We start from the raw sequence: 25,028 nt of genomic DNA, 5'->3' as shown, positions 1-25,028 counted from the left end.
CTCAGGGAAGGGGTTCTAGTTGGGGAGAATTTGTGGAAGACAACGCTGGACATGGTAGAAAGACTTGATGTCCAGGCTAATGCATGAATATTTTATCCAGTGCATTTTGGAGGCTTGTTTCAGAAGTTTTGAATGAGGGAATTCATGAGCAAAAATAGTTGAGATTAATCTGTGGATTCGAGTCCAGGGTGGGTATTGAAGCCATGGAAAGGATCCTCCGGGTAATGTACATTTTTACACCATAGCTCACAGGGTGTCTTCAGATGTGATATTTTACTTGATTCATATCAGGATTGTAGTTGTAGCTGGCGAGGATTTTGTCTAGTTTGTAGATGAAGAACTCGAAACTTGAAGAGCTCAAATGAACTATGGTGGTGATTTTTTTAAAGGGCATGTTAGCATGTAAATGGCCATTATCTACTTTAATTGCAGCGAACTTGAAGGGTTCCTGCTTGAACTTCGGTGGCTACTGTGAAAGCCCGGGCAAGTGGGGCATATCAAAACCCATCCGTCATATACCTGGTGTTCATTCAGCAAAGAAGGGTCGAGATTTACTGCGAAGTCGTAGCGTGCCATCTCAGCCAGAGGAGTTTTTAAAATGTGTATTTCAGACTCATATGTTTAATGTGTAAATACAATTATCTTAGCAGACGGAGAAGGAAGTGGCTGTCATCGGTTCTTATCAGCATCCCAAATGAGGTTGCCTTGTAAAGGGGCCTAACAGAACCTAGGAAGGAGGGTTGTATGTGTAAATGGACACAAGATAGTACACGTCAGGGGGGCGTGCCCTGAAACTAGCTTTTGTTGGTTTGATTGGCATGGTTTGGTTTTGGCCAATTACCTCGCAGTTTAGGTTCAACTAAATGTTGGAAGTGATAGTGATCCGTGATAACCTTGATAAGTACCGACGGACGTGAGTCCTGCGTTAGAAGGATGCTCTGCCCTAGTGTTTTTTTGTTGAGGGACTTCTGGTACTTCGGGTTTTCTCATAGGCACCGTCCTCCAAAGACTTTTTCCTTGGTGGAAACATTGGCTGTCCTCGTAAGGGAGGTCCTGGGATTGTATCACAGGGTAGGTTCTTAAAAGAAGGCAATCCACCGTCTCTGCAGGGTGATGATGTTAAGTGCCAGGTCCCTGAGTATCCCCTGGGGATGGCGAGAGCAGGAATTAGCTGCTGCAATGTTTGTGTTCTCTTTTGTCCCACGAAGAGCTGCCCCCGAGCCTTGGTCTGACTCTGGGCAAGGACAGTCCCAGGGCAGGTTATTTAAAGGGAGGGCAGCAGCTAACAACGTAATGTTTCCTTGACCGTGTGGCGGAAACGTCCACAGAAGCCAGACAAACAGAGCACCATTTTTGAATCCAGCCCCTTTTTAAAACCTGCTTGACTTTGAATGGGAAACTGACAGGAAGTACTAGGAGGAAAATGTTTTCCAGGCTTTTCTAGAGTTTCAGGTCCGGTGACGTGTCACGTTGAACTTTTAAGCCCGGCGTGGTTCTTCCCCGTGGCACAAATCATGGTGCGCCCTGTTTAAAGTTGCACGTCCCAGACCGAGAAGTGGGAGGGCTTTTGGTAATGTTTCACCGTCTATCCAGGCAACCTTGGCCTCTGAAAAAGAAACTTCTGGTAGATTTATTTCCTTTATCTTCACTGCTGTTCGTGCCCATGCCCCACTCCCCCATTAAGAACAGCAGTGCTTCTGTTCCCATTGGAGAGATGTTGCTACTTCTTGTAGGGGAATTATCAATTCCTTTATACAGACAGCTACACAGAAAGTGAGAAGCCCTTCAGGTCAGGAGATGTTCTGAATCAGCAAACAGACATAAAAAGAACCCTTATCTTAACTATCTCCTGAGCCTTGCAGTTCTCCTGCACCAGCCAGAAAACTTTAAAAAGACAGAGCTGTTCCCGGGGACGCGCGAGGGGCCTAATGTTTATTTCTAATGTTCCACCTTTGGCCCGTACCCCAGTCTTTCTGCAAGTCCAGCAGTGATAAAGATGTGCGGAAAAGGCAGGATTTGCCCACGCTTCCTCGCCACGTTTGGTGAAGAGTTATTGAAGAGGTGCTGTCTAGTCGGGGTGGTCGTGTTTCCCCCAAAACCCTTTCTGGGACTAGAAAACAAAAGTGTCTGGGAGACATGCATCTATTTATTTGTTTGTTTGGTCGGTTGGTTTTATTTATGTTTTTTTCTTGGAGGCCTAGCTGAAAGGCCTCCTTCTCCAGGAAGCCTCCCCACATTCCCTCTTCCTTCTTCCACCCTGCAGGCTGCAAGCCCTCTCCCCTGTCCGCCCTTAGCTGTAGCCCTTCTTGTCTTACAGCACCTTCCATTTGTTCTCCCCGCCCCAACTGCTATTTATGGAAAAGTCCCATTTCCCTATCAGACTTGCAGAGCCTTGGGGTATGCCCTCGGGGCCTTTCTGTGCATCCTACCTGCCTTGTGCCCAATCCCTTGTGGAGATTCAGGACGGCTGGGAACAGATAAGTAAAACGGGCCCTCTGGATGTTTGATTAGACTTCACAGATCTTCATCCATGATGTCGTGTCCACCTCCTACTCTCTCCGGAGCTTCTTTTCACTTCTCTGTCCCTTCATAGGTTGAGCTAGCACCACAGCCAAAGCCTAAGCCTGGCAGAATCTCCCTCCTGTTGTTTCCATCTCGGCCTCTAGGCCCTTCTCTCTCCGTTCCTGGTTCCTGCGCGTGGTGGGTCTCCAGCCGGAGTGAAAGCCCTCCTGCCTGGTGGCCGGCCTTGTCCCCTGGGTGCAGTGGCTCAGCCCTGGGCTGGGTCAAGAGACGCAAAGTTCCGCTGACAGACTTGACTTCGGGCCAGCTGTGTGGTCCCTTCCTTCCTGCCCTCACCTTTTACATGGGCATGGGACCAAATGTGTCCTCAACTCAGGTTGCTCCAATGACTGTGAAGCCCACGTGGGTGTGTTTAAATATCCCCGCAAGGCGGGGGTCAGTGGTGTTCCAGCCGATCGCAGTAGGACAGGAAAAGGTGTATGTTTGGTCACAGCTGTCGTGGTTAGACTGGCGACCCTTCCAATTCCAGGAAGTTGAACTCATTTAATATGCTGATGGGTGTGCTGGGGCCTGTTCAGCTAGGGGGAGAAGGAAGGAGGAGGGCATCTGGGGTGGTTGCAGCTGTGGGAAGCTCCGACAACTTTTATTTTTAAAAACACAACATTCCCCTGTTGTAAAGGCAGGGTTAGGACGCAGAAAAAGACAGGGTGTACTACTGAAAATGCCTTGGCCAAGAACACAGCGGCCAGCCCTCAGGGAGTGCATTACGGGAGGACGGGGACTCGCAGTGCCGTGCATGGGGGGGGGTGCGGTGCTTTACGCCCCTGTCCCCCCACCCCAGACATGTTTCCTTCATTCTCTCAGCCACATTCCTGTCGAACAGGCCGTGCTCATCTGTGACAATGTATAACTCTCCCCACCCTACCTCCCAACCTCCCAACACTAAAGAAACGCAGATTTTGAGTGTTACCTTGTGCGGAGACCTACTGCGCCTACCCTGCCCTGGTGATCTGAGCCGTCCCCTCCCGGGTCCCCACTGTGCCCACCCCCATCACTGCCTGTCTGCATCCTGTCATCAGTGCTTTGAAGGAGGAAGAAAAGGGTTTGATTCCTAGGACACCCGGTGTGGTTGGTGAAGGAGAAGCTGAGTTGGCCAACCCTGGACTTTAAACCTTAACCACGCTAACTTAGTAATGCCCCGCGCCTCCGCTTGAGAGCTGAGCCGCTTTGTAATTTACATCGGCCGAGTTGCTTTACGCAGTGAGACAGGCTGGTCATGTCCTCGAGCTGTGCGATGAAGCTGCCAGCAGAAATGCAGAGGGAGGGCAGAGGCCAGGGCGGTGACCTCCTCTTTGAGAGTCACTCCTCTTCAGTCTTCCTGGGTGCTGGTGGCGAGGCGTGAATCCCGGGACAGCCCAGATTCCGCCCCACTCCGAACCCCACTGCGCGCAGCATTGGAGCAAGTCCTCGAGATGCTTTGAGTCCCGGGTGCACAGTGGGGGAAGCCTTGAGATACTCTCTCCTCAAGCCCAGAAGAACCAAAAAGGCTCTACAGAGGAAAAGCACTCTGCCCCGGGCCCCGGGACAAGAAGACCAGACGGAACCCAAGTCTCTGGACACCCGGTCAGACCAGCCGGAGTATCCCATGCCCGAGTTGGATGATCCTCCAGATTCCTGCCCTTCGTTAGCTGGGCTCAAGGCTCCTCCTCTGTTACACTTGGCGGTTTCTCTGAGCTACTTTCTTTTGTTCGTCGGTGCTGCTTCATGGACGCGCGCCTTAGGCCCATGCATCGGACGCTTCTCTTCTTACTCAGGAGTGTCCTCCACAGCACGTCCCTGTGTTCACATTCCCCTGAAGTAGCCAGTACTTTTCCATTCCCCCCTCTCGTCAGTTTTCCCCTTTAAGAAGCTTTTTAGGAGTTGCCTTTAACCAAAAATGAGGAGCATTTTTATGGGACGGCATACAAGTAATCACAGCATTCTGCCAGATTCCCCCATGAAAATGATCCCATAGGCACGAGGGAGGATTATGGGATAACATACGTTAAAATAGAAAATGTGGCAAGTGGGGACTGCCAGGCTGAGTGTTTGTATCTTCATTGTTCAGACTGGTGATAGGTTACCGGAAGAGCTATTGAAGCCCATTTCAAGGTAAACCATAACAGGAAGTAAGCAATTTCCTTTTATTCACTAAAAAATAAAGGGGTGTATTAGTTTGCTGATATACATGAAAGAACATTATAACTTGTAGTACCCCTGAATTGACGTCAGCTTCCTAAATTTAAGACGCTGACTGAACGAGCCTGTATGTGAGGGGGTGGCACGCCAAAAAAATGTAAAAAAAAGTTTAAAAAAGGTAAAAAAAAAAGTTACTTCTGCCTGCTTTATTAATCACAAAGAATAAATAATAACATTTGGCTCTCTAGTGAATTCAAGGCTATAATTCACCCTTGAAGCTTCCCTGTTGTTTTAGAAACCACTTCAGCTGGGTTCTCTGAGTCCTGTCTTGTATCAGCAAAACGCTGTGTTATAATCGCTCCAATGTAGCCTTTCATTGCTTCCCGTTTTAGCCCGAATTCATTTACCAGAATGGCCTAAATTCTTGCCCACCCTTCTTAGATTTCTTTATGTGAACAGAGCTCAGGCACGGATCACTCTCTAATTTTTTATTTATAAAATAACGGACGCTATTAATAGTTTGCCCTTGGAATTCATGGGCAGTTCATTCAGATCTTTTTTTTGAGCCCTTACTCCACGTGGGCTGGAGGTGCCGAGGACACAGAGGAGTAAAGAAGAGCAAGACCCCTGCCCTCAAGGCCCTCACCTTCTAGAGACTCAGCAAGAGGGGAGAGCAGGTGGCTAAGAATGGAACTAATGTGGGTTTTTTGTGTTTCCGCTGTAACCTCATCTCCCTGTGGAAAGACCCTGGCTGTGAGTGGCTGGGTTAGACCCCTGTGGTTAAGTCCCAGCCCTGTCACTAAATAGTGGGTAAGCAAATCACTGAGGGGGTCTCATTCTGTGTTTTGTGAGGTTGACAGCAGAAAAGTTTTTGTGTGTACGGGTGTGTGTGGCCCCAGATAACATGAGGTCTGGTGTCACACTTAACTCTCACTAGTGCTATTCAGCTCTCATTGATGGGAGTCTGGGAAACGGCTTATTTGCTCGTTTTGGCTCATGTCCAAGATGCAGGCATACCCCCACCATGAGGCGGTTCCCCAGGGGAGGGGTTGCCAAGAAGTCTTGGAGTGTGGGTGATGGAATACGGCTTTCCTGAAATTGAAGAACTGGGATTTTCTCACCTTGTCCATGCTGGGCCCACTCCGGTAGTCAACAGCTGACTTCTCTTGGGGATCCTGGACCACAGAGAAGCCTTGGATGAATCCTGGCCTCAGCTCTCCAAGTGGTCTTCAGTTCATGAGCCAGCAGGAGGACCACACTTGAAACCGTTTCTTCTGGGGCGCCTGGGTGGCTCAGTCGGTGAAGCATCTGCCTTCGGCTCAGGTCCATGATCCCAGGGTCCTGGCATCATCATCGAGCCCCCTGTTGGGATTCCTGCTCAGCAGGGAGCCTGCTTCTCCCTCTCCCTCTGCTGCTCCCCCTGCTTGTGCTTGCTCTCCCTCTGTCAAATAAATAAATAAAATCTTGAAAAAAATAAGTAAACAAACCATTTCTTCTGATCACTTGTGGCACAGCGGAGATGGTGGAGAACACAATGCTGCATGGGCGGGGGGGCGGGGGGGGGCGGGGAAGGTGCTGCTTCCTGCGTGGGGCCTGGAGCTGATACACTTACCAACACTGCGTTTCAGTCTCAGCCAGTGGTTGTTCTGTGTGGCTCTTCGGACCCCTGTTTGTTTGAGTCCCACGTCCCACAGCCTCTGCTTTTCCCATGATGGGTAATTCTCTTTCCTTCTCAGTTTCTGAAATTGTACTTCTTTCCCTCTTTTAACTGTCTAGAATTTTCTGTGAAGTTTCCGACGCTCATTTACTTAGGAAAATGTGTCTTGGTTGGATACTTTTTCAGGGGTTTTATGTTTTAATGGCTTTGGGGGGTTAATGACTTGTAAGGTGCCCAAGCCAGTAAGTAATGGAGAGCATCTGTTGACTTCAGTAATAAATTTCAAACTTGTTTAGAATTCTGCTTATGCATTAAATTTGAGTTTCTCCAGTGGGTCTTTTTTTGTATCTTGGATGATTTATATCTTTCTGGGGAATCATTTAGAGTGTTTTTTTTTTTTTTTCTTTTAAACAAGTGGTCTTCATAAAGACTAGGGCAGATGGATATATATCACACTCCCTCAAACATCTGGACGAGACAGGGCAGTTCTGTTTGATGTTTGTTACAGAAATGGCACCATGAAAGACTAACAACTGTTTCATTCTGATCTTAACATCATGTTTAAGACATTCCTTTCTCTTTTCTTCCTTCCAACTCAGTATCCCTCTACTGACTGGCAGAGACAGGAGAGGTAGATGTCCACGCCCACAGACCCTGGCGCGATGCCCCATCCAGGGCCTTCGCCGGGGCCCGGACCCTCACCCGGACCCATTCTTGGACCTAGTCCAGGACCCGGGCCATCCCCAGGTTCTGTGCACAGTATGATGGGGCCGAGCCCTGGACCTCCCAGTGTCTCACACCCTATGCCGACAATGGGGTCTGCCGACTTCCCGCAGGAAGGCATACACCAAATGCATAAGGTAAGAGTTTATTTTCTTGTTCACTCTCGTCTTCTGAGTCATGGATGGCTAAAATCCCTGATAATCCCCTCCCCCTCTTTTTTCCCCCCTACTCTTGTTAATAAGAGAATCAAGCGAGGTCTTTGTCTTATCTTGTATATTATTAAAAACATACGTTCTGAGGCTCTGTTATTGTTACAGACGTTGTACAGGAAGATCAGATCTTGGCTTTTTGAACAATACTAGATAGGATTTGCAGTTCTGACAATTAGATGCTGTGATTTGTGGGTTGTGGGCTGTGGGCCTGGTGAGTAAGTGTATTCACGCATAAGTCTTGATTTTTTTCCAACTGTATATGTAAAATAACATATCATCCACAAATGGATGTATTGAAATTTATTCTTCCCTAAGAGTGTTGATATTTATTTAAAAAAATAGATCCCACAGAGTGGAAAGAAAACGAGTCATTTTCTAAGGCATTTTTTTTGAAGGCTTTATCGAAATGAAATAGTTTCCGGGGACTCCCTAAAATGTACTTTGCTATCCCCTCTGTCAAGTGGCTTTTTTCTGATTTTGGAAGAGGGCTGGGATTTTGCAGAGCGCAGGTCCATTTGTCTGTTTTTGGACTGAGGTTATAATAATCTTCTATTTATGAGGCTTGGATTGTTGCTGTAGGAATGATCCTATCAGTACAACTTGGCGTTAGGCCTTTCACAGGAGATGCGAAGAAGAAAGAATTGCCTCTTGAGAAAGCCGGCCAGGTCCTGTGACAGTTTGCTTTAAAAGGGAGTAAGTAGCCAGTGAAACTCAGTGAGCCACACCACACGTGACCCGAGAGTCGTACCTGATAAGACAGGTAGAGGTTTTCTATCGCTTTCGGACGACGTCACAGGTGGACGGGGTGGTGGGGCTGCCTCTTGGTATTAAGTAGGCAAACCGTGGAAGATCCTGGTTTAAAACAGAAAGATTATATCAAAAAAGAGCAAGTCTTTCCTCTAATCCTATAGGACTGTAGGTCAATTTTAAGGTAGGGCATTGGAGCCCAGAGGGTTTTTCTTTAATTTTCTTTCCTTTCCTTTCCTTTCTTTCTTTCTTTCTTTTTTTTTTTTTTACAAATTTTTTTATTTGATGATTTTCAAATCAGGAAAGTAATATATACTTATTTTGAAAAGTAAAACTGTACTGAGATAAAGAAACAGTTAATCCTGGCCTCACCAAAGTAACAGCTTTGTGCTCGCTTTTTATACCTCATGTTTCTCCCTGTTCAGTGAAAAGTCCTGTGTAAGCCCAAGTAGGCGTATCATACAGGTCTGATTTTTTTGTTTTGTTTTCCTTTTACCATAATACAGTCATGTCATCACTGTTAATTACTCTGAAACTTCCTCTTTTCCTTTAACAACGCGTCCTGGATATCCCGCATCGTATCCCCATGTTCTCTCTCTGCTTTTGAGGTTTGTTTTTGTTTTTGTTTTTTTTAAACACATTTTTAACTTGTCAGGTATCTAAAGAAATAAAGCTGCTTATTTTCTGTGTCATATTCTTGAAGAGACATATTGAACGTCTAGACATACTGAAGTCATTACATTGTCTTGTGTTCATATTAAATTAATTTGGGAGCTATTATAGGTCTGATTTGTCACTCGTCGGCCTCAGTCCAAGTGGGTTGAATAATTTCAGAATGACTTGAGGCTGTTTCACCTCCCAAATGAAAGATAAACTGTGAAGGAAAGATTTAGCTGACCTTGGGCGCCTGGGTGGCTCAGTCGTTAAGCATCTGCCTTCGGCTCAGGCCATGATCCCCGGGGTCCTGGGATCGAGCCCCGCGTCGGGCTCCCTGCTCCGCGGGAAGCCTGCTTCTCCCTCTCCCACTCCCCCTGCTTGTGTTCCTGCTCTCGCTCTCTCTCTCTCTGTCAAATAAATAAATAAAAATCTTAAAAAAAAAAAAAAGATTTAGCTGACCTTTAGTATTATTTAGGCATTTGGAAGGTAAAAAGGTATGACCGAATGTCGGGTCATCGGTGGATTTTTGCACTGGGTTGTTTCTATGGGTGACTATCTCTTCTGATCCCTTCTGTTTTGTGACCTACTGTCTTTGTCACATTTCCTCATACCCACCCCCCTTGATACTCTTTTTTTGTTTTGCTGAGAGTTTGCATTTGTTGCCATCCTGCTTTTCCTTACTCCCAGCCCCTCCGTGGGGACGTGGTTAAGTGCCTGAGTTCACACCTGCTGACCAGATGCCTTCAGTCTCTCAGAGTCCTTTTACAAGGCAGCTCTATTCCTTGTCTTTCTCCTCCTTCTCCCTCTGAGATTCAGCTCTTTGCTTTTCAACATCACTGGAAATAAATAAACAAGTGGCCTAAATACATCTGCTTGTGTTGCTTTGATTTCCTCCCTATTATTACTATTTAACAGACTCAGAGACACTCTTTATATCAAATTCTTCCCATTTTTCTTCTGAACATCCTCTTTATGGCAAATTTTTCCTCTTTTCAAGTGCGTGCTTTTGACTCTGCAGAAATTAACTTTCCTTTCTGTAAAACTGCAAACACTCATACTTTCTTGCTTGAAGTCATTTGGTTTCTATAAACTCCTGGAACTATTTCTTTCAGGCGGTTCTGAAAATTGCTCTTACAGTTTGGGGAGGAATAGACTTTTCCTTTTTTTTTTCAAACACATGCTCCGTTGCCCAATTCTGGATTGGATTAATGTCAACTCAATGGCTCTTTATCGTGTGCTTGTTAGGCATGAGGCCTCACGTCCTGGTTTGAGTCCCTGTGATCTTGACATTTTTTTTTTTTTTTTTCTCCAAACTCTGCCTTTAAAACATTTTCAAGTTGGGTTCTCTCTGTGGTTCGGATTCATCCATCGTACCTTCCTTCTCTGGCAGTACTCTGCTCCACCCCGGCTCTTCCTCTTTTCCCGACTGCATGGAACTTTCTGGTTTCGACTTTGAAACTTTCCATATAGTTCTTTCCTCTCTGATGAAAAAAAATGACCAAAAAAAAAAAAAAATACATCATCACAGACATTTCAAATAGGCTTCCTTCAGACTTTGGACTAACTTCAATCTACAACAGGTTTCAGGACTTACTTAAAAGGGTAGGGAAGAATGGCTTATATTTGTGAGCAGGACTTCATTTTTATTTGTAGGCCTTTGACATTACAAAAAAAAAAAAATCCAACTTTTTAAAGCCTTAACTTTCGACTCATGGATAGTTTCGCTGACCCTGTTGGTGTAGTCTTATTTTTTTTGTCCCCACCTATAAAGTCTATGTAATAATACAGGTAGTATAAGTATGAAAATATATGTCTGTCCTATGAGCGATAGATGATTATGCCACAGTTTTGAAGACTTTAAAAGTGAGGGATCTTAAAAGGTCCAGATGGAAATTTTGTACCTTCAAGAGGCCTCTAACTGATGTCCTTTAAATGTTTCAGCCCATCGATGGTCTGCATGACAAGGGGATTGTGGAAGATATCCATTGTGGATCCATGAAGGGCTCCAGTATGCGGCCACCTCACCCAGGAATGGGTCCTCCCCAGAGTCCGATGGATCAACACAGCCAAGGTTTGTGTCCACTGCACACCTGGTGTTGGTTCCATACCATGGTCTTTCATCTTTCTTACCGGTTACTTTACTTGTGACTTCCAAAGAACGTATCTAAGGAAGGCTGAGTCTGCAGGCTGCTTCTCCCCTTGCCCATACCAATGCGACTATGATTTTTGTATGGGCAGTTCTATTTCCAAGGTACTAGTAAATTCTACTAGCCACCCTGTGTCCAAGCAATCCGCAAGGCAGCTTTGTGTACCCGATGCAGATTCTTTATTATGATCTTCGAAGGTAAATTAGGTCAGCCCCATTTTCTAGGTGGGGAAGCTAAAGCTCAGAGAATTTGCTGTGTTTGCTTACTGGATGTGTAACACATCCAGTAAGCAAAAAGGCCAGGAGGAGAATCCAGGTCTGTCTCCAAATGACAGCAGAGAAGTGAAGGTAAGATGAGCCACCTGTGTCCCTTGACTTGCATGCTTATGCGTTGTAAGGTGGCTTTTTCTGGCCCTGGAATTACCTGTTATTGCTGGTGGGTGGCTGTATTTGTCTCCTGGAGCCGCTGTAACAAACTCCCACAAACCGGGGGGCATGAAACAACAGAAATTGATTCTCTCTCAGTTCTGGAGGCTGGAAGCCTGAAATCAAGGTATTAGCAGGCCATGCTCTCGCTGAAGGCTTTCGGGAAGAATCTTTTGTTTTGCCTCTTCCTAGCTTCTGGTGGTTGAGAGCAACCCTTGGGATTCCTTGGCTTGTAGATCTCTCATTCCAATCTGTTTTGGTCTCCATATGACGTTTTCCTGAGTGTCTACGCCTTTATCCAGATTTCCCTCTTCTCGTAAGGACGTGAGTCATTGGTTTAGGGTCTCCCCTGATCCAGTATGGTCTCATCTTAACTTGATGACATCTGCAGAGATCCTGTATCCAAATCAGGTCACCTGCACGGGTACTAGGGGCTAGGGCTTTGGCATACATAATCTCTATAGAAGACATAATTCAACCCACAATAATGGCCAGTCAATATACGGCATATTTCTCTTCCCTTTGGTGCCTTCCTCCCTCGCTGTTGAAGGCGTAGTAAAGATACCTCAGAGTCTTTGAGGACATTGTAATCTGTTTTCAGAATCATTGTACGGTCATTCCAGCATGCAAGGGCATGCATTAATCTAGGACCGGTTAACCCTAACGTGTTGATCTTCTCATTCAAAGTTTGTGGTTTATGTGTTGTTGTATGCACTCCTTTGTCATTTAATAAATGTGGGTTTTTTTTCTCTATTCATGATCAGCCATCCATCCACCTGAGGGGAGATTTTTTGACTGAGGATTTAGAGAAATGTATCACAATTAAAATACACACACACACACACACACACGTATGTAAATCATGGAGGCATAGGAATGTATCTTCATTCGTAGTCAAGCAGGTTTTGAATATCCCAGCCTCTGATCAGAATTTTGATGGCAGACAGGTGTAAGTGTTGCAGATGACACCTCAAATGTTGACCACATCAGCCAAGCAGACTGATTCATTGGGATTTTTTGCAGTATAGGAAGAAAATATTTGACCCATTCAGTGTTAAGAATGGATTTAGACAACGCTCGCAGGCTTAACAGTTATATTCTGAGGAGCCAGGTGGGTTCCCAGAGCTAATGTAGATCTCATTTATACTACCTGGGAGGTGTAGATGAGTGACATTCAGTGATTCTCAAAGCCCAGTGCCTGCTCTGTCTGCTCCTGGCTTTGCAGTACCTCCAGGAGTAAGGCCCAAGGAAAACTCCAACACAAAACCCTTTAAATGCACAAATTTTCAGTGAGCACTTTTGCTTTTATGTATCTTAAAATTTCTCTCACTGCTTGGTTCCTTTTATTCTTCTTGGAATCTCCAACACTTGGTACAGTATCCAGCACATAACTGGATAGATACCTCGTTCATTTTGTTCAGTTAGGTAGAGAAGTGAACTGATGCATTCACCAGTCAACAATTTTAAATAGATACTAATTTTTGTATAATTTCAGCAAGTTATAATTACCTGGGAATGTAGGGGTCTGCACTAAATGGAATCCGAATTAGCACGTAATATTTTTCCCCAAACTAGTAAAGTGCATTGCAGGCTGGGGAATGAGTTATTTAAAAGCATATTTTTGAATAAAGTAGTATTGGTATGATAGAGTCTTTTTTTTTTTTTAAGATTTTATTTATTTATTTGAGAGAGAGAGAATGAGAGAGAGCAAGCACATGAGAGGGGGGAGGGTTAGAGGGAGAAGCAGACTACCCGCCGAGCAGGGAGCCCAATGAGGGACTCGATCCAGGGACTCCAGGATCATGACCTGAGCCGAAGGCAGTCGCTTAACCAACTGAGCCACCCAGGCGCCCGGTATAATAGAGTCTTATTCTATATAATGATCTAAAAAGAGTTTAGACTCTGTAATAGCATGTATCTTTAAAGACCCCATTGTAAAAAAAAAAAAAAAAACAAACATTTATAAACACACATGTATGGAGAGGTGCGGTATTGATCAGAAGGCTGCTAGCTTTAACTACCTAGCAACATATGAGGTTATTTGGAGGTATTGGTTGAGAAGCAAAACCATTTCCTTCAATAAATACTGAATCATGTACCTTATGGTCCCAATGATAACATTGTTTATTTTTAGTCCGTTGGATAGGAAAAGCCTTCAAAGGCAAGTATATAATAGTTAATGTGTGTGTGTGTGTGTGTGTGAGAGAGAGAGAGAGAGAGAGAGAGAAGAGAAAATTCATATAAAATTGGCACTTATAAGTTCAAGATTATTAAAAGGAGAGACATGATGGCTTCTCTTGAGACAAGGTGAAACCAGAGAGATAATGGCCTCAAAGACTAGGGAAGGAAAACTGCCACTTTTTTGGGGACCACTTTTGAATGAGCACATCAAACCAGCCTTCAAAAAGAGCAGATTCTGTATTGATGCTGGCGTCCTGCAGACAAACGTGTGTTCGCTCTCAGGCAGTTTCTTCGCCCCGTTTTCTTAACTAAAGATAATTACTAATATACGTTATGTTGTCTCATCATTTCGATTCTGGTTTTTCCTGAGGTTGCATGGAATGCTGGTCATGTAGGGGGAAAAAAATCTGTCTCTGTAGCTGAAATGCTGTCACATTTGTAATGTCATACTGTGATGGAATGATTCTATTAACATACCCTATATTTTCTAGGAAAAAAAAAAATTTCACGTGCCCAGTTTCTTCTTGTCACATTTGAGGTAAAATTTTGTTGCATGGTTAATTCCAGAAAATGATTTTTATTCCACTCTCAGCTTCTTCCTTAGCGAATTTGAGGTGAACTTAATCCTTGTGCCTGATATCTCTGTCTTACCTTCCTAGCTCCATTTGCCCATACTTCAGAGTTTAACAGAGCAGTTTAGTCAACACTTGAGTTTAGACCAGATTGTCTGATGTTTTGGTCCATTGTGTTGGCCATCCCATGATGTATCTTGGGTAAGCCGTAATTGAGGACCTTGGAAGTAGGAGAGACCGGAAGGCAGGAGACGTATGACCCATTTCAGCGCCTGGTAGTATCCCTTCTACTATGAGAATCCCAGGAGGAGGATTTTTGATAGCAAGTTTCTTACCCCTGTGGTAGATAGAGGGTTGGCCAAAAAGGTGTCGGGAAAGTATTTTCCATAATGAACAAACTATATACCCTTATGCACCAGCATTACAATTAAGGGGCGAACGTAAGCCTCATTAAGGAGGAAGAATGTTAATGACAAAGTTCTGTGCATGTTGGGGATCCTCTCTAAACGTTTTCTGTCATAAGTAACAACATACCAGGCTCTAACTTTCTGCTGGTCTCGCAGGCTGCTCTCGGGGGCATTTTCTTGGCTGACTCATATGACTGACTAGAACCCTAATGGCTGAGTGGTTTTGCACTCTGTTATGAAGTAGGGATTTGGGGAACAGGAGTTAGTAGATCTTCCAGTTCTCATCAGGGCAGTGTTGGCTCTGAATGGAGCTCCACTTCTCACCAGCTGATAGCACAGAACCTACCCTTGTCTTCGAGCACCTGAATACATTTGTTTCCCTTTCCAAATGGCGATTCGAGATAAAAGTAATTACGGCCGGGGCGCCTGGGTGGCTCAGTCGTTAAGCGTCTGCCTTCGGCTCAGGTCATGATCCCAGGGTCCTGGGATCGAGTCCCACATCGGGCTCCCTGCTCAGCAGGAAGCCTGCTTCTCGCTCTCCCACTCCCCCTGCTTGTGTTCCTGCTCTCGCTGTCTCTCTCTGTCAAATAAATAAATAAAATCTTTAAAAAAAAAAAGTAATTACGGCCTTTCTTTTCTCTAGTCTCTCGAACGGTGATGGTGAGTCCCCAGCCAGTGTTGGTCTGATGTTCTTGGGCCTCTGCAATCCCACGTGGATGCACAGAGCTTTCAGCCCAAACCTGACATGGGTTCCAACACACAGCAGATGTCTAATAGAAACCGATGTGATGACCTTTATGATAATTGTGACCCAAGCACATTTATTAAAGGGCAAAGACCTTGAATCTGATATTTGATATTGTGTCTTAGGACACCTTTGACTTGATTCATTAGCACTTAGCTTCAATTCAGGGCAACCTTTAGGATTACAGGAGGCTAGTTTGTTCCCTCCTCACCTTGGCTCTCCCTGCAGCCATGCTCAATCATAGGTTTTTCTAAGAATTTTTTGGCCAGGATCTACAGTTCATCTCTGGGAATGAGTTCCTTGAGATACTTCATGCATTTTTTTTTTTTTTTTTTACTTTTCTTCCCCAAGAAATGTATTCTTAAATTTCCCACATAGATCTCTTAAAACCCAAACAGATTTCTCTCTTGTTTATGTGATACCGTAAATGGTTCTAGAAGATTTTTGAGACTTTCAAGTCTCTAACTTCCAAATTAATATTAGAGCCTGGAGAGAATATATACACATTGGGGTCAGACAGACTTTGGTTTGAATCTTGAAGCTGCCAAGACCTAACTGTGTGACACTCTGAGCCTCGGTTTCCTTATTTTAAAAAAAAAAATGGAGGTGACAACACTTAACTTCTAGGGTTGTTGTGAGAATTGAAGAAATAATGTATACTCCATTCATATCCCTTTAATTGTCCTCACCCTCTCTGTGCTCCCACCCGCCTGATATCCACTGGCCAGCCTGCCATCTTGCCTCCAGTGGACTCCAGCCCCTCTTACCAACACCTGGAAAAGTCTCTGGGGACTAATGATCCCCAGAGTCATAACCAGTGACCTAAGCAGTGACCAATGATCCTAAGAGTGTGAAAACTCCAGCTTCTTCCCCACCCCCACCCCGTTCCCTGGGATAATTTGGAGGCAAGTCATTGACCTCATACTCCAGAGGTTCTGCCTGAAATTAGTCTGCAGCAGCTGCTGTCTCTTTCTTATATCACCTTTCTTTTTTTTTTTTAATTTTACTTTATTTTATTAAGTTATGTTAGTCACCATACATTACATCATTAGTTTTTAATGTAGTGTTCCATGATTCATTGTTTGCGTATAACACCCAGTGCTCCATTCAGTACGTGCCCTCTTTAATACCCGTCACCAGGCTAGCCCATCCCCCCACCCCCCTCCCCTCTAGAACCCTCAGTTCGTTTCTCAGAGTCCATAGTCTCTCATGGTTTGTCTCCCCCTCTGGTTTCCCCCCCTTCATTTTTCCCTTCCTACTATTTCTTTTTTTTTAACATATAATGTATTATTTGTTTCAGAGGTACAGGTCTGTGATTCAACAGTCTTGCACAATTCACAGCGCTCACCATAGCACATACCCTCCCCAATGTCCATCACCCAGCCACCCCATCCCTCCCACCCCCCTCCACTCCAGCAACCCTCAGTTTGTTTCCTGAGATTAAGAATTCCTCATATCAGTGAGATCATATGATACATGTCTTTCTCTGATTGTTATATTACCTTTCTGTACTCCCCTGCCAGTGTGCCTGCACCTTCCAGATAAATCCCCTGCACTCAATCCTTCCATCAGGCTCTGTTTCGAGGGAGAACTCAACTAAGTGCCTTGGGTAGTGCCTATGACAGTGGAGGCCCTCAATAATTATGCCCAATAATAAACCAAGTAATAATTTGCTGTCCCTATGAGAGACTCTTCATTCCCCCTTGCAACATAGTACATACTCTCTAGGTTTTGTTCTGGAGGTTGGAGCTACTTTTAACGTATAACACCGTCCCCTGCTGTCTTTGCTTTATGTGTACAACAGCCATGAGCAGTGAACCTTCTAGGACACATGTGGCTATTGGTCATTTCTTGAAATATGGCTTGTCCTAATTGAGATGTGCTGTCGCTTAGCATGGAAAACAAAAAAGCATGTAAGATATGTCTTTATGTCTTTAATACTTTTTGTATTTTGAAATGATGATATTTGGGGTATGTTGATTTCAGCAAAACATATTATCAAAATTGGCTCTGTGTCTTTTACTTTTTAATGTGACTACTGGAAAATTTTCATTGCATATATTTGGTCCAGGGCCATTTGATAATTACAGTAGTTCTGTAATTATTAAGTGACATATACTTTAAATTTCTAGCAGGCGGTGCCGTTGCAGAAAAATCATCCAAATGGCCAGGAATGCCAGGTTTTCAGGGTCACTGGGGGCAGCGTGTGATCTCCTTTCCTGTTTTGTTCTAGGTTACATGTCGCCACACCCGTCTCCGCTGGGAGCCCCCGAGCACGTCTCCAGCCCTCTGTCGGGGGGCGGCCCGACCCCACCCCAGATGCCGCCGAGCCAGCCGGGGCCCCTCATCTCAGGCGACCCGCAGGCGATGAGCCAGCCCAGCAGAGGTCCCTCGCCTTTCAGCCCCGTCCAGCTGCATCAGCTGCGAGCGCAGATTTTAGCTTACAAAATGCTGGCCCGGGGCCAGCCCCTCCCCGAAACACTGCAGCTTGCAGTCCAGGGGAAAAGGACGTTGCCCGGCATGCAGCAGGCCCCACAGCCCCAGCCACAGGCACAGCAGCCGCAGCAGCAGGCCCTTGTTAACTACAACAGACCATCTGGTAGGTTAATGTGCAACCAAATGAATAACGCCGTGGTCCAGTCTGGCTAAGGAGGACTGCTAAGGGCGCCGGAGTGCGGGGCTGCTCTAAGCCCGGGGCCGACTTAGCCTTTTGTTGTTCCTCGTTGGCTCCCTTGTCTTGCTTCACTTGGCTGCCCGGGACCCTTGGGCTCCTGGGCCGCAGGGTCCCAGGAAGGAAGCAGTACACGCCCCCGCCGTCCCCCGGCCTCTGCATTCTCTTTCAAGAGGCTCAAGGTTTGTCGGGAGCCTGGCCACACGCCCCAGGTTAAGGACCCTGCTGCCAGCGCCTTCCCGCGGCCAGAAGGTGCCCCTAGACTCCGCTCTCCTCGAGCCATGTTATGTGAGCTGACTTATTTATTTCTACCCCTTTGTGTGGTTAGAAAAGCATTTAGGGAGACCTCCAAGAAGCGTACCTGCAGTAAAATAATTATCAAGTGTAGGAAATCAGAAACAAAGGGAAATAGCAATTGGGGTCAGGGAGGTCAGGAGCATGGAGCCCCCCCATACCCCCTCCTCCCCAGAGCTCACAGTTGCTGCCTCTGAGCTTGACAGAGGACTCCAGCTTCCTGGCAGTCAGGAAAGGAGAGAGGGTCTGGTACCAGATCCTCACCATTTGGCAGCAAGTGACAGAGGAACACAGAGCCTTTTCTAAGCATGAGACTATAAAGTAGAATTTCCAAGTGGGATTGTTTTTTTTAATCATTGGTATTATTATTGTACGAGACACTGAACGATAGAGGCATCAATAAGATTTGTTCATAATAAACAGAGTAACAGAATCCACGCGGCCTATTTCTTCTATAGACCCTGGCATCAGATCCGAAGCTGTGATATTATGTAACGGGCGGAGATGAGCTAGTCCTTTGTATGGCCTTCTGGCGGTCTGGCTTGATCCCACCACTGGAATTCAGAGGTGTGGGGGGCTATGCGATGAGCTTCCACGAATGTTGTTTTCTCTGGCAAGGTTTTTGTTAACCACCAGAGAAGCAAAGAATTGATGGTTCTGTTCTAACTAGAGTTTTGAATTCCGGGGTCTTCCTTGACATGACACCATTTCCTGTGAATGCATCTCTTGCGCTGGGGCAAGCCAGGACGTACCGATCACTGCGAATGATTCGTTTGGGACATTGGTACTTTGTCTAAGTTTGGGGACTTAGGCAGTGGGGAGGAGTTCAGATTATTATTATTATTTTTCAATTATCATTTCTGCCTTCTGAGTTTGTAAATGTTTCTTTTCCGGTGGGGGAAGCTCCAAGAGTTGCCCTACCCGAAGGGTTAACTCACCTTGTTAATTGTGGATGTAGCCTTAGGAATGGGTTTTTTAAAGAGCAAGAAAGGATCATGTCCGCTCCAGATCTTTGTGTAGTGACTGTGGTGCGTTGGTAGGTGGAAGATCATGTGGGACTGAACATCAAGGGCCAAGAAGGTTATAGAGGAAAACCATGCTGAAAATGGTAGTTTGGATACTTGATGTGTTTAGAGGGTTCAAAACAGCATAACTCCAGCTCTTGGGAAGGCAGCTAGATGAAAGAAAAAATATATGGATGTCTCAGCGTAGCCGGTACTTATGAAGGACCTACTGGCCTGTGTCATGCTCAGCTTGAGTACTCTGCATGTGGGACTCATCTAGAATATGGAGAGTCGGGACTCCCATGCTAGCAGTCTGACCCGAGGGCCCATGTCCTTACCAGCTGCCCCGTCCTGGCTCCTTCATAACAAAGGGGCTCATGGCAAGGGAAAGAACCTGTCATAAACTGTGTACCAAAGGCAGCAACCGTTTTACTCCTGTGTGTGCCAAAAGGAGAAGTATCTCCGCTCCTCACCTAGAGCCCTTTTACTTGTTCTCTAGACACAATGCCAGTGAAATTAGTACTCTTGACATCCCACATCGTAGTAGTTTCCAGTAGAGGCTGAATGGCAACCAGAGAGTTGGTAGTTGGAGGAAGATGGAGCAAAACCTGTACCTCCCAGGAGCTAGTGATATGGGACCGTGTCGTGTAGGCGTCCTTCACTGTACATGGAAGTGTGTCCCAGGGTGTCTTCACAGACCTCCATGAGCATTGCTCCTTTTTTTCTTTTTTTTTTTTAATTTTATTTGAGAGAGCGAGAGAGAGGACAAGCAGGGTAAAGGGCAGAGGGAGAAGCAGACTCCCTGCGGAACAGGGAGCCCGATGCGGGGCTCGATCCCAGGACCCTGGGATCACAACCTGAGCCGAAGGCAGACGCTTAACTAACTGAACCACCCAGGTGCCCCAAACATTAGTGCTTTAAAAATGACTTGTGCTCAGCAGGAAAAGATCCCAAAGTATCCTTTAAGAAGGCAAGAAGCTGAATGATTCATTGATTCATTTCAGAAACCTTTTCACCCAAACTTCGAATAAGGAGACCAAATAAAGTAGTAAAACTTAGGGGACCAAGTTCTCTTGTACCTAACAGCCACTTCACATCCCAGCAAACATAATCCCTAGTGTGTTTTCTGGACCATTTCCTGAGGAGGGGGCTCCATGACGTTACCCATCTCTGATGCTTCATCTTTCCTCATCAGGCCTCTGTCGTCAGGAGGAATCTGTTTTGTTACTCAGAGCTCTGTCTCTTGTATTTCAGGCAGTCAGGCTTCATTAGAAATGAAAATATTGGGGCAGATAGTATTTTATGCCAGAGTGGGCAAGGAGGACGTGGATAAAGTTGGAAGAAGCTCCCTCCTGCCAACAGAGCAGACCCATTCCCGCCGCTGGGAAGGAGGTTACACCCCAGAGTGTTGCAGAACTTGTACCCAAACCTCAGTTTTCAGAGGGAGGTGGCATCCTTACTTGACAAAGACTTTTTTTGGGGGGTTGGCGTTTAGGACAAGTCAAAATAAGGCAAAGAATATTTTATTTTTAGAGTTAATATTTTTAATTGTTATTACTTATCTCCATCCCTCCTTAACAAAAAAAAGTATTATTGTGTATAAATACCTCTACTGATTTTTCAGGAAAAAAATAAGTTTAAGTATATCTGCTTATCTGGAGATAACTCCTGTTCCTTGTTTCTTTTGTCCGGCTTTATAGTGTTATCCATGTTTGAGAGAATCTCTTTGGCTGGGGTGGTCTGCCTCAAACCTACTCCAGAGATGTGACTCACCCTAAGTGACACACATCATCAGAGGCATCACTAGGGAATTATGGGTTGACTGCAGGAGTTGCACACTGAACAAATAATTCTTCAGTCCTCATCTGCTGTGGGCTTCCTGCAAATCTAACCCATCATCTTCTTTTTCACTTTGATTCATTTTTTTCTTTTATAGAAACTAAAACAAAATAAAAAATAGGAACTGTAAAAGTTTGGGTTTGGGGTTTTTTTGGTTGTTTTTTGGGGTTTTTTGTTGTTGTTATTGTTTGTTTTTGGGTTTTTTTTGGTGTGGGGTACGGAGGACCTTATGGTAGAAAGTAAAAGTATCATTGCTAATTTTTTTCAGTACTTGTCTCTCTCCTGCTCCCTGCCCCTGCCACCCCCACTCTTTTTAGGTATCTAAAATACCTAGGTATGTTCAATTTAAATACACTTCATTACATTTATATTTTTTCAACCCATGGAAACCACTTAAATCCTTATTTAAGGCACAGAATTTTGAGTAAGGATCCTAGTGTGCCAGGAAGACGGTGTGAGTTCTGAATGCACAGAAATTCTGTACATGCGAGACTCGGGTATTTTAATAAGTTCGTTTTCCTGTTTCTTAAAATCAGGCAGAGGGCTGCATCTGAGAAAGAGCCCCCCTCCCCACCTTAGCTGCACTAGGTCGCTCTCAGGGATATCAGGACATACCTCTGCCTTGATTTCCAAGGTGAGGACTGCGGGGAAAACAGACACATTTGGAACCTCTGACAAGTAAGCCTAAATTGTTTATGGGGGCGGGGGGGTGGATAGGAGATAAGCTAAGGAATGTAATTTGTCTTAAGTTTGAAGTTATCAGGAAGTGGTCTTATCATTTAGCAGACCCCGAGTGTCTGTAGCAGAGATGATTTCTGTGGATAGAGAGCCAATCCAGCCAGGCATCTCAACTATAAGCCGCCTGAGGGACAAGCAAGAAACCTAAGGAACGGGTAGTTACATTCTGGGCATGTCCTGTTGCAGCAAGCTGCACTCGCTTCCCTGGGCTCTGTAAGTAGGAGTTTTTATGTAATCTGTTGGGAGGGAGGAAAAAATAGCCCCGTGCAGTAAATGAACTCACGGTGTTTAGTTAGGAAAGGAATTTGCTTGTAAGTGGCTCTGATAGCCGCTTGGCAGGAAGTACTTGGCAAGCCGACTTATCTGAGTATTTGTGCTGAGTCGTTGTGAGCCGTAGAAACATTCTGAAGTTTGCTGTAGGAGAGTGTACTCCCGACGTTGCCAGCTAACCCAGTACCAAGCTTCCTTAAAAGCCTTTTTTTCGCCATGGGGTTTTTCTATAAAGCTAAGTAACTAAATTAGACTTCTTAGCCTCTGTGGACTTGCACGTGTTAAAAACGACAAGAGTGGAGGGTGTGGATCATGTGGTTACATGATCTCATTGAATCCTCACTCCCACTCTAGGGGGTTATATTATTATCCCCATTCTACAGATGAGGAGACTGAGGCGCACGGGGTTAAGTGACTAGCTCAGACTCACGCAACCAGCAGGTGGTGGAGCTCAGGTGACCCTCATGAGTTCTTTTGGAAAGAGGCAGGATGCTTTGAATGTGCCTATTTTCGTTCACAGCAAGTTGTAGGACTTTTTGAATTGGAGATTTGAATATGTAAGTTCATGTTTGGGTCTCTCTCTGCTTCTCCATTTTAAGGGTCAATCAACTTTAAAGAACGTCTTTGTTTTTAACGGATTCAAAAGTCTAGCCCTGTGCCTGTGTATTAGATCTGGTCTTGAGTCATAGGCTAAAAATGACTAGAACTGGAACCAGGGATATCAGACATGCTCTGGATACCTTCCTTTGATGAAATGTGGCTTTAAAAATAGTGACTTGAATGTACCTCAAGGAGTCATCAGAGGCTTCTGCATAGGTATTTACAGGAGAGAAGGCTAAAGAAGAAAGCTCCGGAAACAGGTGGAATGTGTAACACCAGTGCCCTGTTCTGGCTTTTGCTGATGAATTATTTAAACTTTGAAAGGAGGAGAAACACTTGCAGGACGGAATGTAGAGTAATTATTATGATATTATCGTATCAGCAAGACCCGAGTTTTCTTTTTGTTAAAGATGGTGGTGTTTTTAGGGGGCTTCAGTGTAGTAAGTTTGTTACTTAGTATGCTTATCCCGACTCTTGAAATATATTTAATTCTACCAGTTTCTTGAGTTTATTAAGGAGATTTGTAGAATCACAGAGAATCAGCCTGTTAGAAATCTCTGTCTTCTCTTTTTTTGGCTGGATCACACCTAAAACAACCCTGATGAAAAATCTACCCTGTTTCAACGACCTCTAGGGAGAACATATTCTAGAACATCCCTCCATAACTCATTCCAATGCTTAACAACCCCGAGATTTAATGTTTAGAAATCGGTTTCTTATATATGAATGAAAGAAACTTCTAAATATAAAATATTATGAAAAGCCATGCATTATGTAAAAGACTTCCCATTCAGAAAAAAAAAAATCAGAAAGTACATAGCTGAAAAGAATCTCTTTATTACGATAGTACATCTACGATACCTAAAATAGGAAATTTTTAAAAATGCATTTTTCCTTCAAGAGTTTTTCATCCCCCACTGGACCCAGGGCTACCTCAGGATTATGTAGCTGCATGTGTTTTGGAAAGTTCACCTAATATCTCAAGGAAGGTGAAAAAAGCCCAACAGTAATAACACACACACACACATACACACACGTACAGTTTCCTAAGCAGTTTGTTCACACACACACACACACATACACACACACGTACAGTTTCCTAAGCAGTTTGTTCTAATTCCTCACATTCCTCCTGTCAAAATGTTTGCTTATACTCTTCTTGCATTGTCATTTAAGCCCATTTCTAAATGGTGTTTGCTGGAAATTGAATAAATGTGTCTAATTTTTCATAATGTACGTCTTTGTATGGTTAATTATTAAGGCGCCCTGAAGTATATAGACTGTTATTTTATTACCGTTTAATAGTTTTAACTTTCTTAGAAAAGATACAGAAAATGCTCGGGAGAATGCTTCTCAGAGGTTTTAACAGCTTACTGAGTTTTTTTTTTTTCCATTTCCTAATTCATCTGGTAGCATCCCTAATCTTACTTATAATTTTGAAGTAAGTAAAAATGTAACTATGAGGAGAGACAGAACACTTCTTACTTTCGGTCCATACCTAGCAATCGGTTTAAACTCCTGAAGTTTAATGTGGAAAATTGCGTTAAATTAACTTATTAAGTACATTTTGATAAGCTTGATGATTGCATATCCCTTTATTCTATTAGCATGAGAAAAAATGCTCCCTTGAATCTTAATATTTGCTAGTTTTTATAGGTGGAATGAGCAGATTTGCTCCCCCGCCTCCACTGAATGTTTTTAGAAACATTTTCTAATATGTAGTAAAACAAAAAAAACAAAAAAAAAATTCAGTTCCTGAGATGCATTGATTAAGCCTGAAATGTGCCTTTTAGGTCATTAAGGGAAAATGTGTGCCCCTTTCAGTTCACATGGGAGGGCTGGCCAACGTGCTGGCTGTATTTGGAAAGTGAGGGTCAGGCCGCTGAGGGTCTGCCTCAAGTCCCCCCCCCAAGGTGCAATTTGCAAAATGTGATTTTAGGGCCACACCCAAATTGCATCTGACTGTTCCATGACTCCCTTACTTTTCTGAATTCTTGAATGCACCTGCAATTCTTATTAAAAAAAAAAGCAAAAAACAACAAAAAACAACAAACTACTCTAGAGCTACATTAAATGCTGACCATCCACTCCTTCAATGGATGTACTCCTTGAGTCATTTTTGGACCATTTCAGCGGTGTCCATCAGTGAATGCCATTGCCCTGTGGGGATAGATGCCTGGTTCTTCTTAACTTTTTCCCCCTCCCCGCCGCCCCGCCCTCCCTCCTTCCTCATCTCCTTTCCTCCCCCCTCCTCCCTTGCTGGAGATGTTCAGTGCTCCCGGAGGCGGGGGGCAGCGGGCAGGCCGGGGGTGGCTGCAGGGCGCCGGCCCGCCCGAGCTGCCCATGTCGCTCTTGTCCCGCAGGCCCGGGGCCGGAGCTGAGCGGCCCGAGCACCCCGCAGAAGCTGCCGGTGCCCGCGCCCAGCGGCCGGCCCTCGCCCG

The 25,028-nt window shown here is 44.9% G+C and overlaps 1 protein-coding gene across 1 annotated transcript in view; it reads left to right on the top strand.

Moving 5' to 3' along the window:
* SMARCA2 (SWI/SNF related, matrix associated, actin dependent regulator of chromatin, subfamily a, member 2) overlaps positions 1-25,028 on the top strand; it is a 187,343-nt gene that overhangs the window by 6,241 nt on the left and 156,074 nt on the right. The window contains exons 2-5 of the mRNA XM_044920710.1: positions 6,955-7,215; positions 10,636-10,765; positions 17,405-17,770; positions 24,951-25,028. Of these exons, the coding sequence (XP_044776645.1) occupies positions 6,991-7,215; positions 10,636-10,765; positions 17,405-17,770; positions 24,951-25,028 (799 nt within the window). The 5' untranslated portion in view covers positions 6,955-6,990. The remainder of the gene's footprint in view (positions 1-6,954; positions 7,216-10,635; positions 10,766-17,404; positions 17,771-24,950) is intronic.

This window comes from Neomonachus schauinslandi, chromosome 13 (assembly GCF_002201575.2).
Source record: "Neomonachus schauinslandi chromosome 13, ASM220157v2, whole genome shotgun sequence".
NCBI lineage: Eukaryota > Metazoa > Chordata > Mammalia > Carnivora > Phocidae > Neomonachus > Neomonachus schauinslandi.
The sequence above is the reverse complement of the archived record's forward strand: the minus strand, read 5'-3'. Positions and strand labels throughout refer to the sequence as shown.